This window comes from Pararge aegeria, chromosome 3 (assembly GCF_905163445.1).
Source record: "Pararge aegeria chromosome 3, ilParAegt1.1, whole genome shotgun sequence".
Classification (NCBI taxonomy): domain Eukaryota; kingdom Metazoa; phylum Arthropoda; class Insecta; order Lepidoptera; family Nymphalidae; genus Pararge; species Pararge aegeria.
The window spans coordinates 7,244,312-7,259,473 of NC_053182.1; the positions used below are offsets into that span (position 1 = coordinate 7,244,312).

Sequence of the window (15,162 nt, forward strand, 5' to 3'; positions counted from 1 at the left end):
TTTGGTACAAATAATACAGATTATAAAAACCAAATGCAGGTTAATAATCGTACAGCTTCGGTGGTATAATAAGCAAAACGAACCACAATGGACGAAGTCCTCCATCCATCCATTGCGTTTTAACACTGGATCGATTTAAAAACCCTATGCATTGTATACAGAAAACTAAACGCCAATAGCACTTTAAAAATAGTTATTAATTTACTAATCTCCATTGACAATGAGCAATTACAGTTATATAATAAGTTATGATTTAAATACATAAATAAACTCAGAGTCAGTTCCCAGAGTAAAGATTCCAAGTTTTTTTACCCCTCAATGAATTTGCACCCATGAAAATTTTACAACTATTTAATAGCTCCGTTATAAAGGCACAACTTATGTCGATGGGAATTTGTGGAAAAATCCGAATAATTTATCATCATATCAACCTATTTCCTCCCAAAATGTAAAGGGGTTATGGCCGTAGTCTACCTCGCTGGCTCAGTGCGGATTGAATAATTTATACCCGAGAAAATTCCCTATCATCTTCGCCCATAGAAATAATAGAAGAACGAGTGACACGTTTTAATTTTCTTTTCGGATCTAGTAGCACCTGTTACTCGTTACAATTTTTTTTCATTACGATGTGACTCGATGGAAAAAAAATCCTCCCAAGGAGTCAAAGTAACAAGACTCGTTGGGGAAACCCACCGGACAAAACACTGCACAACTATATCGACGTTATGCCGTGTTTATTAATAAGGTCAGATATGTATTGAAATGAATTACTATTAGTGTATCTATAACAATAAAATCAAAATGTGTAAATCCATTTTGATTTTATGTTAGAAAGTTAGTACCATATCATTCCAAACTTCGTTGGAGTAGATAGATGCAAGCTATATCTTTGCCAAATTTTTAGCCAATGAAAGGTCAGGCAGGCAATTTGGCGATTTCTATTGCTGTACGCCCATCTAAAGTACCAACTTAACCCATTTTTTAATATCTGTGATTGCGAAACATGTGATAAGCCCTTTGCATTTCTGGCTCAAATGGTGCTTAAGAGTTACTGAAGATTATAAAGATTAAAGAGGCTGTCTATGTTCGACGATAAAATCATAGGCTGACCAGAAAAATAAAAAAACCTCCCAATATTACAATATATATATATATATATATAACTATTTTTTTTCTGTGCACTTCTATCGAATGCATTTCCATGTTGATCAGACTTTACGCATAGATATACATTATACCAGGGATTGTACTTTTGTGTCAGGACGAGATTCTTTAAAAATAAAACAAACGCATAGTAGCTATATGTATTTTATTTACAGGATTACTCTTTAAAAATCGCATTCACAATATGGATATAATTTAAGCACATAATTTGATTTAATTTAATATGATTGCTTTTCATAAGCTACAGCGTCAATTCCTCACTATCTGCGATTTATATAAAACGTGTTCACGAACACAATTTAAAATCAGGTGAAACTCTGGAACTACAAGCTTTATCTACCTAAATACATAAAAATAAATAAAATTAATTCAAAATTACAGCTTTTTACTAAATGCATATACTATTTGTCTGTCTGTCTGTCTGTTTAATCGAAACGGCTCACCAATACGGCTGGACCGATTTAGGGACTTCCACAGAAAGGTAGTGGATAAACACGGTTTAAATTAGGCTTTACGGCCGCGACTTAAGGGATAGAACAGTTTTTGAACAACTATTAATAAAATCGGTAGTACATAATGAGTTCATTATGGTACTACGTTCGAATGATTTTTTACAGCCGCAATCTATAATTTAAAGCTTATAAATAAGCTTATTTAAAGGATTAATACTAAATACTAAATTTTTCCTTTTTTAACAATATTTTTTTACTTTTAAGTCGTAAATACAGACATAATACCAGAACGAAGACAAAGTGACAAGGCTAAGGGCTCGAGAAATCTAAAAACGATGTAATACTTCCTATGTATTAAATAACTGAAGATTTATTTATATTTTATTTGTTTTTTAAACATAAACGAATTACCGGACACGGGGATCGTATCAGAATAAGAATGGTTAAGACCGTAGTCCAACAAGCTGCCCAAGTGCGGATTGGTAGACTTCACAGGCCCTTGAGAATATTGTGGAGACCTCTCAGGCATGCAGGTTTTGTCTTCGCCGTTGAAGCATATTGTTCAAACAAAAAAAAAAACGCCCATTTATCCAAAGGTCAAAGGTGCGTGCGTGCTGGGGATCAAACGCGTTTCCCCGAAAAGGGAAGCCGTAGCCTTACCCATATCAAAATAGTAATTAAAATATTGTTAAATAAAAAAAATACAGTATAGATATAAATGTAGTATCATTGAAAAACATCCGCAGAAATAGTGAGGGTTACCTAATTGTATAGATTGCACTGACCTCTCTTATTACTGACTTCAGTTATGGTGTTTGTTTTGGTCTCTGTCTCTTTGGTTATAGATTGAAGCTGCAATATGAGTCCAAGGAACTAAATTATCAATGACAAAAAACACTATATTGTCTATGAACAGTCAGTCCAGTGTTGACGTCAGCGATTGATTGTTATTAATGGTAATGAATTAATTGATTTTAAAGAAGCAAATCTTATTTAAATTTTGTAACATACAATCTCACATTATTCATTAAACATTAACTTTGGAGCATTGTGCATTTATTATCTTTATCACCCACACAAGATTTAAAATTCATAATGTTATAGACATAAAATAAAAACGCCAAGTTATGCCCGTAAGCTATATACTCGTAATACTAAATTAAAATAATATCACAATAGGCGTCCAACCCTGATCATTGGAATAAAAAATAAGGAAAGTTATTTTATCATTATATTCGAAAATTTTTGCGCGTAAAATAAAAAGTAGTAAAATAAGTCAAAGCTAAACGTAAACATTTTAATATTTTTCGCGACCCGCCTAGCTATCGGTCTATCTCTCTATTTATTGAAATAAAATAAATTCGTCATCGAAGCAACTACTACAAACGGCCAAGTGTGCCAAGGTTAAATTTATATGAATGTATTGCATCGTTGAACACTTCATGCTCAGTAGCTTTAACGTAACAATAAAATACAACTATAATTAAGAGGATTTCTGAACACAATATTTTATTACAGTCAAATCTAATAAAGGCATGAAAAAAATGCGTTGCCAAATACCCAGGATTATTTTCCTAACCGTCTCATTCTTAAAATATACACTAAAAGACTTAATTAAGGCCTCTGTTATTAATACATTAAAGGACATCACATACACCATATTATTTAATCGATATTATCTCTCTGAAATGCATAGATATCGGGTTCATTTAAATACAATCTACTCGACGCAGTAATTTTAAACTTATACGTAAGCTTATAATTAATAAATTGTGAGCAATAAAATGAATTTATTGGAGATCTTTGCTGTCACTAAAGAAAAATTACTTCAAGTAGTAACATCACCAGTCTTGTGTGCTTGTTGCTTCAAATAAAGAGCGTACATTTGCCGCGCTTGATTCAATACCCTGTTCACGTTATGCTTACGTACCATTTTGTCGAAATGCATCGCCAACTCGTTGTAGTCCATGCGATTTCTCATAATATAATCTCTGTGTTGCAACAATACTGTCAGGCATAAATACATCAAAAATGGATTCCCGCCACCAAACACTGTCGGCGGAGGTAGACTGCTGATACAATTTTTAGCAGAGCTTTCAGTACCGACCGACGGTACACTCGTACTCTTTTGCACAGGCGGTTTGAAAACCTCGTATTTTTTCTGGAAATTGTTTATTGTTGATGCTACACTCTGCAAGTTCGACTGTTTGACATTAAGAATGGATTCACAATTCCTCTTCGCGTTCTCTAACTCTTGGGACATGTTTGAGAAAAATTTGTGGGATTTTAAATTAAGCTCCTGTTGATTATGGATAAGTGTAGGCGTGTCGATCGATTCTACATGGTCCTTCTCGGAAGAATCCGATTCGCTGGAATGTGTGTTGGAATGCCTTATGTTTTTTAACGGTTCCGGGGGTTCCAATGAGTGGTTTTTTCTCAAAAGCCTTATTGGTGTTATGGATTTTTTACCAGAATGTTCCTCGAATATTTCACCCGTGTCGCCATCGAAATCCAAATCAGCTTGTTCGTCAGGTGTCTGAGGACAACTCGCAGTAGTTCTAGTGGTTGGAGTGTTTCTATGCAGTGGGTTTTCCCACAGATATATGTCCTCGGCACTTCTAGCATTCGATTTTATAGTTTCGAGTAAAGGTGATCTTTTAATTGTTTCTACAGATTCGGTTACTTCGTTCTGTATTTCCAGTGCATCAGTTGCTATACAATCTGCTTTCGTTTTGGTGTAAGTTGCTGCCGGTTTTTCTTCAGTACTGGTAGAATCTGATGGTGAATCGCATATCATACTGCATCGGTTAACATAAGAAGGGCCAAACACTTGGCGGTCTAAATGTTCTAGTTCCAGTCTTAATTCTCTCGTCATGGAAGTCGTCATGGGATAATATTCTTGGGAGTCATCTGGACTGCTGCCATCGTTAGTATCGAAACTCATTTTACTAACTTTATTGATTCCTTGATTTTTTAAACTTGCCGATGTCAAATCATTTTCGTCATATGATGTTTTGGTTAAAGTTATTTTGGGACATTCTTTGGAACGAGTTCGCTCAATAGCCGAATGAGTCCGCTGCAACTTTTCTTGTTTAACCATACCAGTTTTAGTTCCCGTAGCAAAATTCAGGAATTCATTAAGATTCTTAATCATTCTAACTTTCGGTTTGTTAGAATCTGAACTCGTGGAATCGTCTAAAGTGTCTAAGGAAGAAAAGAATTTGTTATTGTGAACAGATATTTTGTCTCTCAATAGCCTAATTTGACTTCCCAATGGCGTATCATTTGTTTCAGCGTGTGAGGTTCCATTGGACAAGTTTCCTGTACTGGACCAAGCCGATGCCGTTGATTCTGGAACATCTAAAACTTTTCCATGTTCCGGAACACTTTTCATCCCTCTTCTGGGAATGACTTTAGGATCTTTCGATGCCCCCATTGTAGTTTCTGTACTTTTGTCGGCAACGTTTTCATTTGACACTTTATTTCTGTGTAAAACTGCATCGTCTAAGCTTTGGAATTCCTTGGCGTGTTTTAAAGAAGAACTATTTAAAACTTTACGCGTGGCATTTTCGTCTAAACTGTGGTTTGTTTGTTTCGTAGTGGCGAGTTTCGGCGCTTTAACGTTGGCCAAGCTAAAACTCGAACTTCGTCGTCTTATCGCGCACAATTTCGTGTATGCGTTCTCTCGGGGTGCTTTCATTAAGGGGCTTAGAGGAGGAGGATCAATATCTACTTCGACTGTAGAATCGAAGTCCTTCTCCTTTAAGGACAATTCGATAGTCGGAGTTTTCTGTGGTAATGAAGCCCAGAGCACTTCTAGCATTCTGAGGGCGTCCTCGAAGGCGAATTCGCGTTTCATTTCTAAAAGCAACCATCTGTAGCAAAACAAGAGATCGTCGGCTTGCTGAGACTTCAAATAGTTGTAGAAGTCTGGATCGTACACTTGGAGAGACTCTGTCAAATGAGTAAATTTCACTGTCATAGCTTCACCGTCAAGTAGAAAGTTGGGATACAACCTACTCATAAGAGCACAAAGACAAATATAGGCATGAGCTTCATCGCCCATTGTCACAAGTAAAGGAGATGCTAAATCGGACATACCTTGACAGTAGCTCACTGTAGGATGGTATAACGCATACCTATAAAGCAGAAAAAAACCAAATTGAATGAATTGTCAACCACCGAGTATAATATAAATAATACATAAGTATATAAATGTATGACTGAATAATGATGTATTTTATTAAAAACAAATCTAATGTACACTTAAAAGATTAAAAGGCTAAAATGGCGTTGGAGTGGCCATTTGGTTAGATCCTAAAAGAAAAATGGACAAAAGGGATCATATCTTGGTACTTCCCAGAGATGGGAAGTACCGAGAATATTTTTGTATGATGAACATGAATGTTTCTCAATGTTTGTATCCATATGCAATAAGTATTTATATATATTATTCATAAAAATATTCATCAGTCGTCTTAATACCCATAACAGACGCTACGCTTACTTTGGGGGTAGATGGCGATGTGTGTATTGTCGTAGTATATATATTTATTTTAATGTGATCTGTCACCTTTAAAATGCCAGAGAATAAAAAAATCACTGCATAACCATTCCGTTGATTGATAAGCATCATTAGTGTATTATTTACATCACCAGCAAAAAAAAAAACCACCTTACGTTGTCAGAATATTAAAAAGTGACGCTATGTTTTGGTTGTCGTCACTTCCAGCATAGAAATTGTGGTGACGATCAGTTCGAAGTACATCTTTGCGAACCATACTTGTCACGTAGGCCAAGTCTGCGTTAACCTGCAATAATAAAGAATAATTTTAAATTTTACTTACATACTTTTCTGTATTCACTTTTTAAAACATTTTGACAAGTTTTTATATTCGACGGCCGATTGGCGCAGTGGGCAGCAACCCTGGTTTCTGTGCCCAAGGATGTGGGTTCGATTCACACAACTGTAATGTTTGTGTGATGAACATGAATGCTTTCCTGTGTCTGGGTGTTTATCTGTATATTATAAGTATTTATTTGTATTACTCATTAAAAAATAAATAAATATACTACGACCCATACACACATTGCCATCTAGCCCCAAAGTAAGTGTAGCTTGTGTACCAATATGTCTAAAGAATATTGTTAGATGTGTCATGTGTGTATTGTAGTATATTTATATGATAAACATAGCTCAGGTTTACAGCAATGACTTTGACATGATAATGATAAGATGTTACTTATTTATAGTTTAATATTTTACACGATAAATAGGTAAACACGTTAACGCTTTTGGTTGTGGTTTAGTTTACTATTTCCGGCTGAAATATTATTTTTTATTATTACTGGTAAAAAATATAGTCTATGTTACTACGGGATAAAATACAATGTGTAAATGAAAACCGAAATAATACTTCAGAGGCTTTAGAAGTACATTATTTACTGTTACTGAGACTTATCTGTGAAACCGAAACGCTCATAGTTTTGAAGTATGGTTTACTCAAATTGCCATAGTTTTCACTGAAACAAATCAGATATAAAACCCTAACATCACATGCAAAAGTAAAATCAAGTAACTCTTGTCACTTTATTAGGTATGCGTACCACGTAAGGTAGGTACTATGCACGTGTCGGTCATTTATCTGCTATAGGGTTGTCATAAGTAAACACTTATAATGTTTTGAATTAGTTTGTATGGAGAAATAAATGTGCTTCTTTCGATTTAACATTTTTACAGGATGATTCCTTATGAAATATACTTATGCATCCTGCAACAGTATTTCGTAATTCAGTTACACGTTGTAAATTTCTAAAGAAGGAAGAATTATTAATAGGTTATTACATTATTACAAATAAACCAATCTTTCGTTACAATAACATAAATAATATTAACATAAATTTACTTACCATCCCCTTTTGTATGCAGTCTTTCCATTGGGTTCTTAGAGCATAATACTCATTCGCTTTCTTTTTAATATAATCCATTCTTTCTTTACCGGTCATTCCATCGGGGTAAACATTTAAAATATGCTTCCAGACAACTTTACTGCGAAATAAAATCGTAGAGATGTAGAAAAAAAATATCATCACGCATTAAGGTATCTGACATTGCAAATGCAATAATTGCTTTTCAGTCAATCAATTAATATACTATAACAGTCCACTGCTGGACCAAAGGCTCACAATTCTGCGCCAGGCGTAACTTTATTAAAAGAAATAATTATGAACGAAAAGAAGAAGGCAAATTAAAATTAAGAGCTTTATATAGCATAGAGGGTGCCATAACTAAGCAAGAAAATTCTGTAAATAATGATTCTAGTATGTATGTATATATATATCATTGAATCTTATCGGAAACAGCTCCAGCGATTTTCATGAAATTTAGTATACGAGGGGGCTTGGGGGCCATAAATCGATCTAGCCACGTTTCATTTTTAGAATACGTTATTTTATCCGTGTTTTCTGGCAATAAAAAACTACTACAATATTATAAGAATAGGAAGGTAAAATTCGCAAAGCAAGCAAATTCAAGCAAAGCTTGGTCACCCCGATGCTATAATATTATTTACCGTAAACTGGGTTCAATGCCACCACAATATATAACTTCTCTCAGTTTAGATGTGTTGTTAATTTGTCCAACTGCATCTAAGAATGCTCTGAATTCAATGTCACTTAGTGGTGGCCGAGGTGGAGTATTAGGATCGTCATAGAGATTAAGTGCTCTAGAAAACATGTTAAATGTTTTTTCAACCTGGAAAAAATAATTACAAGTCACTCCATGATAAAAGACGACCAATTATGTTCATTAATAATTCAAGAAAGTTTTTTTTTTTAAATAAACAATAGTTTTTTTAAAAATTATTTTCAATATATTTATTCATATAAAGTGTTGATGTTGACAATGTGAAACACGGATTTAACCGGGCTGTAAAGTAATAAATAATTCAATATCTACAGAATTGACAGGTGAGTATAATTGAATGCATCTTCAATAAAACAAAAGTTTAAATTAATTTTGGTTTAAAAAATGTGTGTATTGACAATGTTGCATTTTAGGTCACATTTTATATAATAATAATTATATAGCATACAAGATTCCCGGCAAGACTGTGAACATGACAACATTTACGCACAGGTTAAAATGAAATACCAACAAGGAACAAAGTGCAGATTTCTACTGAGAATCAAGACCTGCAAAACATGACCTAGTTCAATCAATTTGCTAACAGTATAGGTTATTTAATAAAGATACATATATATGTATCACCTGGTTCATAATTAGCCCCTGAAAACCACTCTGTGTTTCCTGCTTTTCAACTTGTACTGGTTGATACACTGTGGGTTGTTCTTTGTTGTTCTGGCTGACAGGGGCAGATGGAATAGTAGGTGGCTCCCAGTCTTCAGAAGCCTCAGCAAAAGGTCTCATATCTACTTTCAGCTGCACACATGGTTCCGATCTTTGAGTTTGAGCTATATTATGAGCCCTATGAAAAAAATTATGTGTAAACTTTAGGCCTTTCTTTAAAAAACGTTAAAGGGAAACTTATTAGTATTTAAAGTGTAGAGGCACATAAGGGAATGATACTTTGTAGCATGTTTGGCATTATTGTAAGTATTATAAAATAATAACTATTAAAGTAATTATATTTTGTTTTGATTATAAAAATATAAAATAATAAAGTATATGTTAGTTCATTTTATATTAGCAATGTAGGCTCACAAATATAACTTTTTGATTAGCACACAATGCTCATGACATGGCAAGGCAATGGTGCAAGCAATCTGTTCTCCCACTACCCTGCATATGGTACCTCATATCATGGAATAGCTTCATCCTTCCAGAGTAAGCAGAAACCAGAAAGAATCTGTGACCACTCAGCAAAAATAACATTATGGTTTTACTATGTGGCTCGCCACATGATGCCACTAACTATATCTGTTGGCTTCAGTTAAATTGGTCGGTTTTAAAGACCAACATCACATCAGTTAACTTTAGAAACTATTTACCAGAAACTCAAAATTAAAAAGTAATGCATTGCAGCACTGTGTGGCTAACCTTGTGTGCATGAGCGTAAAAATTGCTATAGCAAACATTGCAAAATTGCCTTTCTGTATTAAACAATTAGTCACTAACTATAATTTTAATTTTTATTCTATTACAAGTTAGCCTTTGACGGAAATCTCACCTGGTGGTATGTGAAGATTCATTCTAGTTAGGAGTTTGGCAGTCGTATTATATAGGTTTCTATGCTACATTGTACCGGAACACCAAAATACTTAGTGGCATGTCTATGTTGGGGTGGTAACTTAACACAGCCAATTTATCACCAGACAACTTACTTGAGAAAAGCAGCATCCAAATCCCAATCGGACAGTAAAGGCAAATAAATCTCTTGTCCATAATCATCAACAGTTCTGTATGAGAGAGTGAAGTCAGATTTAATATCAAAAGCTTTCACTAAAATGCTTTGTAATACTTCCAGGGAAGTTATCTGGGGGTCCACTGAAAACTTCCTCAATTCGGGTTGCAGTTTCCCTTCACATTTCTGTAAATATCAAATTAGAAACATGTAATAATCTCTCTTATAAATAATAAATGCAAGAGTTTGTCTGTTTTATTCTTTGTTTGTTGCCACAGTTTAGTTCACCAATCTAGACAAAATTATGAACAGCAGCAGATAGCAATACTAGAATTGTCCAAGAGATTTTTTTATCAAATAGTCCTTAACTGCAATCTCACCTGATGGTGCATTATCACTTAGACAATATATATCCAACACAGTCTAAGATGGTAGAAGGCTAACCTGTATGGCATGGGGTATGGCAGTTAGATTATTGGTTTTTAAGTAAGTACTTTATACTTATATTATATATTATATATGTATTGAGATAGAATGCATCCTATTACTTTCTAGCTTCAGAAAATAAACTCTAAATCCTAAATAAATGTGGTAGGCAGTTAGGAAAGGATGTGATTTTTATAACGAAAACTCAAATATTATGTAAATAGTAAACATCCTTGTTTTAATGCAAACATAATATTTTGTCTTCTTACTAATAATGTATCATCTTCTTTACTTGATACCAAAATACTTAAGAAGAGTTACAGGCTGCTTAAAATCACGTTGCGTACTTATGGAGCTGAGCAAAGGAACTATTAGCCAAAGCAGGCAATGCGTCGCCTTGGGACGGCTTATACATATTATGTGCGAATGAAAAGTTATTTATGGAAAACTTACTTTTTACGTTGTATAGAACGTTATTATACTAATAAAATGAGTTTTGAGAACAATTTATAACAATGCAAACCTTGACTTTCACCCGAACTGCTTCTTTGCTGTAGCCAAACATATTTTCACATTACTATCGAAACTGCTGTCTATTCTTGTTTACGATTTCATGAAATTAAATACCCATTTTTATCTGAATACATGCAGAAAAATAATTTGTATCACTTCGAGGCAATATTTACTACTGCTTCTTTATTACACATAGAAAAATGAATTCAATTGATCAACAAATATTGACACTTATGACTTAACTGAAGGTTTGACAGCACCTTCCAGTTATTCTTTATATATCTTTATATATGACGGCGCGTCAAAGTTTAGAGTGAATACGGCCTGTCAAAGTCACTCTAGCGGAGCGTCGCGTTTATGGTAGCGGGGAAAAGGATCGCCATCTTGTTTTTCTCGAGAGGCGGGAAGAACCAGCGCGCCGTTTTTGCGACGAATCGCTGTTTGTTAACTTAAACAAATTATTTTATGATAGTCTTTATTGAAATACTGATAATTAGTAATATAGATTGAAATAATTATTATTGTGATATAATACATACTAGAGGAATATAATAATTTTGTGTTTGTACTGACTTGTGTTGTTATTTTAAAAGAAGAGTTGTTAATTTACAATAAGTTAAGAAATGAGTTTAGAAGAAGGCCCTTCTGCGCTTTTATATATATATCTCTATGTTTACTCCTAGCTACGAGCTTTATGATCCTAATAATTGTCAATTAAAAAAAATTTAAAGTTATGAGAAACTGATTGAAAACTTGTTTAAAACAAATATAATTTTGCATTTTAAGTTACTCCAAAATAGATTGCTATTTTGAATATTTTATGTTCACACATTGAAATTAATTAAGAACTATCCGCGATACGATCGGATTGGTGTCACACACGGCGTGACATTGTTTAAAGAAGAGTATGGCATATTCAATGAAACTTGGTCATCATGTTTAGCAGGTTCAATGAAGTGTTTATATCACATACACAACACATCTGTGGTTTAGATCCTCTTTCCCATCTAAACTGCAATGTGTAATGTGTTATGGATTTATATTGACATTGACATTTGCCACCGATTGTCGTGTCTTGACTGAGATATGAAGTCTATGGTCGAAAAGCCATAAATCAAAAGAAGAAGAGGAAGTCTATGGTGTGGATTGAAACAGATTTGATAGATTAATAATTAATTTGTCAAAACATCATTCTGGTTCAATGTGTGATACATGATTCCAGTAAAATTTGACTGTTCAATATTATTTTATATCTATTGTGTTAATCTTTCAAATAGCAGTTAGCTATTTGATAGTCACTTTAAACAAATAAATAATGAGTGTGAATGCTTTGCCACAATTTGACAGGGAGTTGGATTTGTCAAACACAGGTCGCGGTGTTTGGCTTGTAAAAGTTCCAAAGTATATAGCAAATAAATGGGATAAAGCCCCTGGTGAGATCGAAGTAGGTAAATTAAAGATATCCCGTGTTCCCGGGCAAAAGGCACAAGTGCAGCTGTCCCTTTCCGAGGCTGTATTATGTCTGAAGGACCCAGGTGAACAATCTATACCCAAAGAACATCGTCTTAATGTATCGAATGTGACTCGACAATCATTGGGAGTTTTCTCCCATGCAGGCCGTAAGTTTCCTTCATGTGAATCAAAAAAAAAAGTTTTATAACCTGCTTCCCTGTCATATGTGTTTTTGGAATGCTGTTCCAACTAAGTTATGTGCTCCTGACCTATCACATGCACCATGTTACAATGAATAAACATTACTTTTTATTAAATGGATATATATGACTACAATTACAGGATAAATATGAACAATTCAAGGAGATATTCAGATAAATCTCATCTTAATATTATAAGTACGATAATCAAGTAAAATTCTATGCCATTCCCAATAAATGTAATTAACTTTTTAAAACATAATATAATAATTGAAAATTATTAAACATTTTATTAAATTAATAAAACAATTGGAGACAGGAGATTCTTGTATTAGTTTGTCATATTATTCTTAACTTTCAGCTTCCCATTCCGACTGCAATAAATTAAATTTAATATCATAGGAATCATGCCTCTTTACATTTTATTAACTATCATCAACCTGTATGGTACAGTTTTTAGCTAATAAACTATACAAATGCAAAAATAAAATCAATATTATTCTGTTGCTCTTTGAGTAGCAAACGGCATACTTTATTTTAAACATAATTACTAATGGGAGATTATTTGCCTTTCTAGCTTCAAACACCGATTCTGTGGTGCCAGAGGCTGAAAAACTGTATATGGAAGGTAGGATAGTACAGAAGTTAGAGTGCAGACCATATGCTGACCCTACTTATTACAAGCTCAAGTCTGAATCTATCAGGAAGGCGTCCATGCCGCAAAGACAAGTGCAACAATTAGAACGCATAGTACAAACCTTTAAGCCAGTTTCAGATCATAAGCATAATGTAAGTTTATTTATTACAAATTTTTCACTATATGAGATATAGTCCTATCAATGTCCTACTGGGCATAGACTACCTGTCCCACAAGTGTGAGGAGAACTAGAGCTGGGTCACCATGCTGCTACAATACAGGTTGGTGGGTTTTATCAATGATTGTGACATGTTAGTGATAACCATGACCAATAGAGCTTAAAAGATTTTATAATCTTTGTTGTATGTTTTGAAATCATCTATTGTTTATTGTTTGACAGTATTGTCTCCTTTTGTAGATTGAATATCAAGAAAAGAAGAAAGCAGAAGGTAAAAAGGCTCGCGATGACAAAGAGGCTGTTCTTAATGTTCTATTTGCTGCGTTTGAAAAACATCAGTATTATAATATAAAAGATCTTCAAAAGGTAAGTAATTTAAGGCGGTCCTGTAATTATTTTACAAATGATTATGTACCAAAGCCTTTGAGTGTAGTAAGGTTGGCACAAGTTGTGATACTTCATATCCTAACACAATTATATACATATTTCTTAATAATAAAATCAATAACCCCACCTGTAGCTGAAAAACCAATAGCAGATAAAGTATAGGAAAAAAAAAAATAATTATGTTTATTTACAATTTTAAATTGAAATTGTTAATTTGGAAAGTCCTTTCTTGGTTATAATATGAAAGGTTTATTTTAATTATCAGATAATGAACCATTCATCTTTGATAGTATTTCTAAGAGTAAATCTAGACATTGTTATTATATTGTGGTATGTTAGCCCTACTGGTCTGGTGGGAGACTTTTTACGTATTCGTTAGTTACCACCCTACAGACAAGGCAGTGTAGAATGCAGGTATGGGTTTAACTAAACTGCAATACCATCGAACACTATCAGGTTAGCCTGCTGACATCTTAGACTGCATCAGCACTAAACAACAGGTGTGATTGCGTTCATGAGCTAGTCTGTAGTGGAATGAAAAAAATGTGTTTTTGAACTTTTGTCTTACCAAAAATATTTCTTTTTCTAGATCACTAAACAACCTATTGTATATTTAAAAGAGATACTTAAAGAAGTGTGTAACTATAATTTGAAGAACCCCCATAAGAACATGTGGGAGCTGAAACCGGAATATAGGCATTATAAACAGGAAGTACCAGTTGAAACAAAAGAAAGCAAGAACAGCTCTGATAGTGAATAATTATTTATTAATAGGTATAATTGACTATGCAAATGGTAATGGTTCATATAAAATAATGCATTAAATAAAATGGATTTTAAAGTTAGAATAAGTTTTATTTTTTACTCTTATAAGCTCATGACTTTTAGGTTCATAGAATCCACAGCTACATCTGTGTAATAAATTGGTCTGTTGTAGCACCTCAAGCACCTCTTACTTTTCAGAGTTACTTGCGTTTTTATTTAAAGCAATTTATATGTAAATATATCTCACTCTTTAACTAAGACGAAAACATCGTGAGGAAACCTGCATGCCTGATAGTTCTCCACAATGTTCTCAAAGGTTTATGAAATCAACCAATCTGCAGTTGGCCACTGTGGTGGACTACAGTCGGAACCATTCTCATTCTGAGATGAGGAAGTTGATCATAAAGATTGTAATTATTTTAAGTGCATATACTACTCTTATATAAATTAATATTCCTTACGTCATTGGTTATCAGGAAGAGATTGCTATGTAGCTATAAACTATGTAGCCAGGCGTATAAACTGCGTTACATAAATGCTTGTTACATTGAATCTTATTTCTCTATTTTTTCTTCTCTTCTCTTCTTTTAATCTTATTTGTCGTCAAGACTATCAAACTGTTAAG

At 33.7% G+C, this 15,162-nt stretch overlaps 2 protein-coding genes across 3 annotated transcripts; one reads left to right on the forward strand and one right to left on the reverse strand.

Moving 5' to 3' along the window:
- Positions 1-1,539: 1,539 nt before the first annotated feature.
- On the reverse strand, positions 1,540-11,139 carry LOC120637084. Of its 2 annotated transcripts, XM_039908713.1 has the most exons (8): positions 10,929-11,139; positions 9,960-10,165; positions 8,887-9,103; positions 8,189-8,370; positions 7,527-7,665; positions 6,297-6,427; positions 5,718-5,755; positions 1,540-5,570 (listed from the first exon to the last, which is right to left on the reverse strand). In XM_039908713.1, the coding sequence occupies exons 1-8, from the start codon at positions 10,968-10,970 to the stop codon at positions 3,445-3,447; spliced, it is 3,081 nt and encodes a 1,026-aa protein (XP_039764647.1). In that variant the 5' UTR covers positions 10,971-11,139; the 3' UTR covers positions 1,540-3,444. The 2 variants fall into 2 exon arrangements, with proteins under 2 accessions (XP_039764647.1, XP_039764646.1); XM_039908712.1 differs by having other exon boundaries at positions 1,540-5,755.
- A 935-nt stretch (positions 11,140-12,074) lies between these two features.
- LOC120637092 (general transcription factor IIF subunit 2) lies at positions 12,075-14,617 on the forward strand. Its single transcript, XM_039908728.1, has 4 exons — positions 12,075-12,537; positions 13,148-13,359; positions 13,626-13,751; positions 14,362-14,617. Exons 1-4 carry the CDS (start codon positions 12,234-12,236, stop codon positions 14,530-14,532), a joined length of 813 nt encoding a protein of 270 aa, XP_039764662.1. The 5' UTR covers positions 12,075-12,233; the 3' UTR covers positions 14,533-14,617.
- Positions 14,618-15,162: the final 545 nt, after the last annotated feature.

Bases quoted from the DNA above. Each gene is read 5' to 3' on its own strand.
- LOC120637092 (XM_039908728.1), top strand. From the start codon at position 12,234: ATGAGTGTGAATGCTTTGCCACAATTTGACAGGGAGTTGGATTTGTCA. The intron at 13,360-13,625 runs GTAAGTTTATTT...CTCCTTTTGTAG, and splicing joins TTTCAGATCATAAGCATAAT to ATTGAATATCAAGAAAAGAA. The intron at 13,752-14,361 runs GTAAGTAATTTA...TTCTTTTTCTAG, and splicing joins ATATAAAAGATCTTCAAAAG to ATCACTAAACAACCTATTGT.
- LOC120637084 (XM_039908712.1), bottom strand. From the start codon at position 10,970: ATGTTTGGCTACAGCAAAGAAGCAGTTCGGGTGAAAGTCAAG. The intron at 8,371-8,886 runs GTGATACATATA...TATTTTTTCCAG, and splicing joins AGGGGCTAATTATGAACCAG to GTTGAAAAAACATTTAACAT. The intron at 5,756-6,296 runs GTAAGGTGGTTT...TCTGCTTTATAG, and splicing joins CTTTTTAATATTCTGACAAC to GTATGCGTTATACCATCCTA.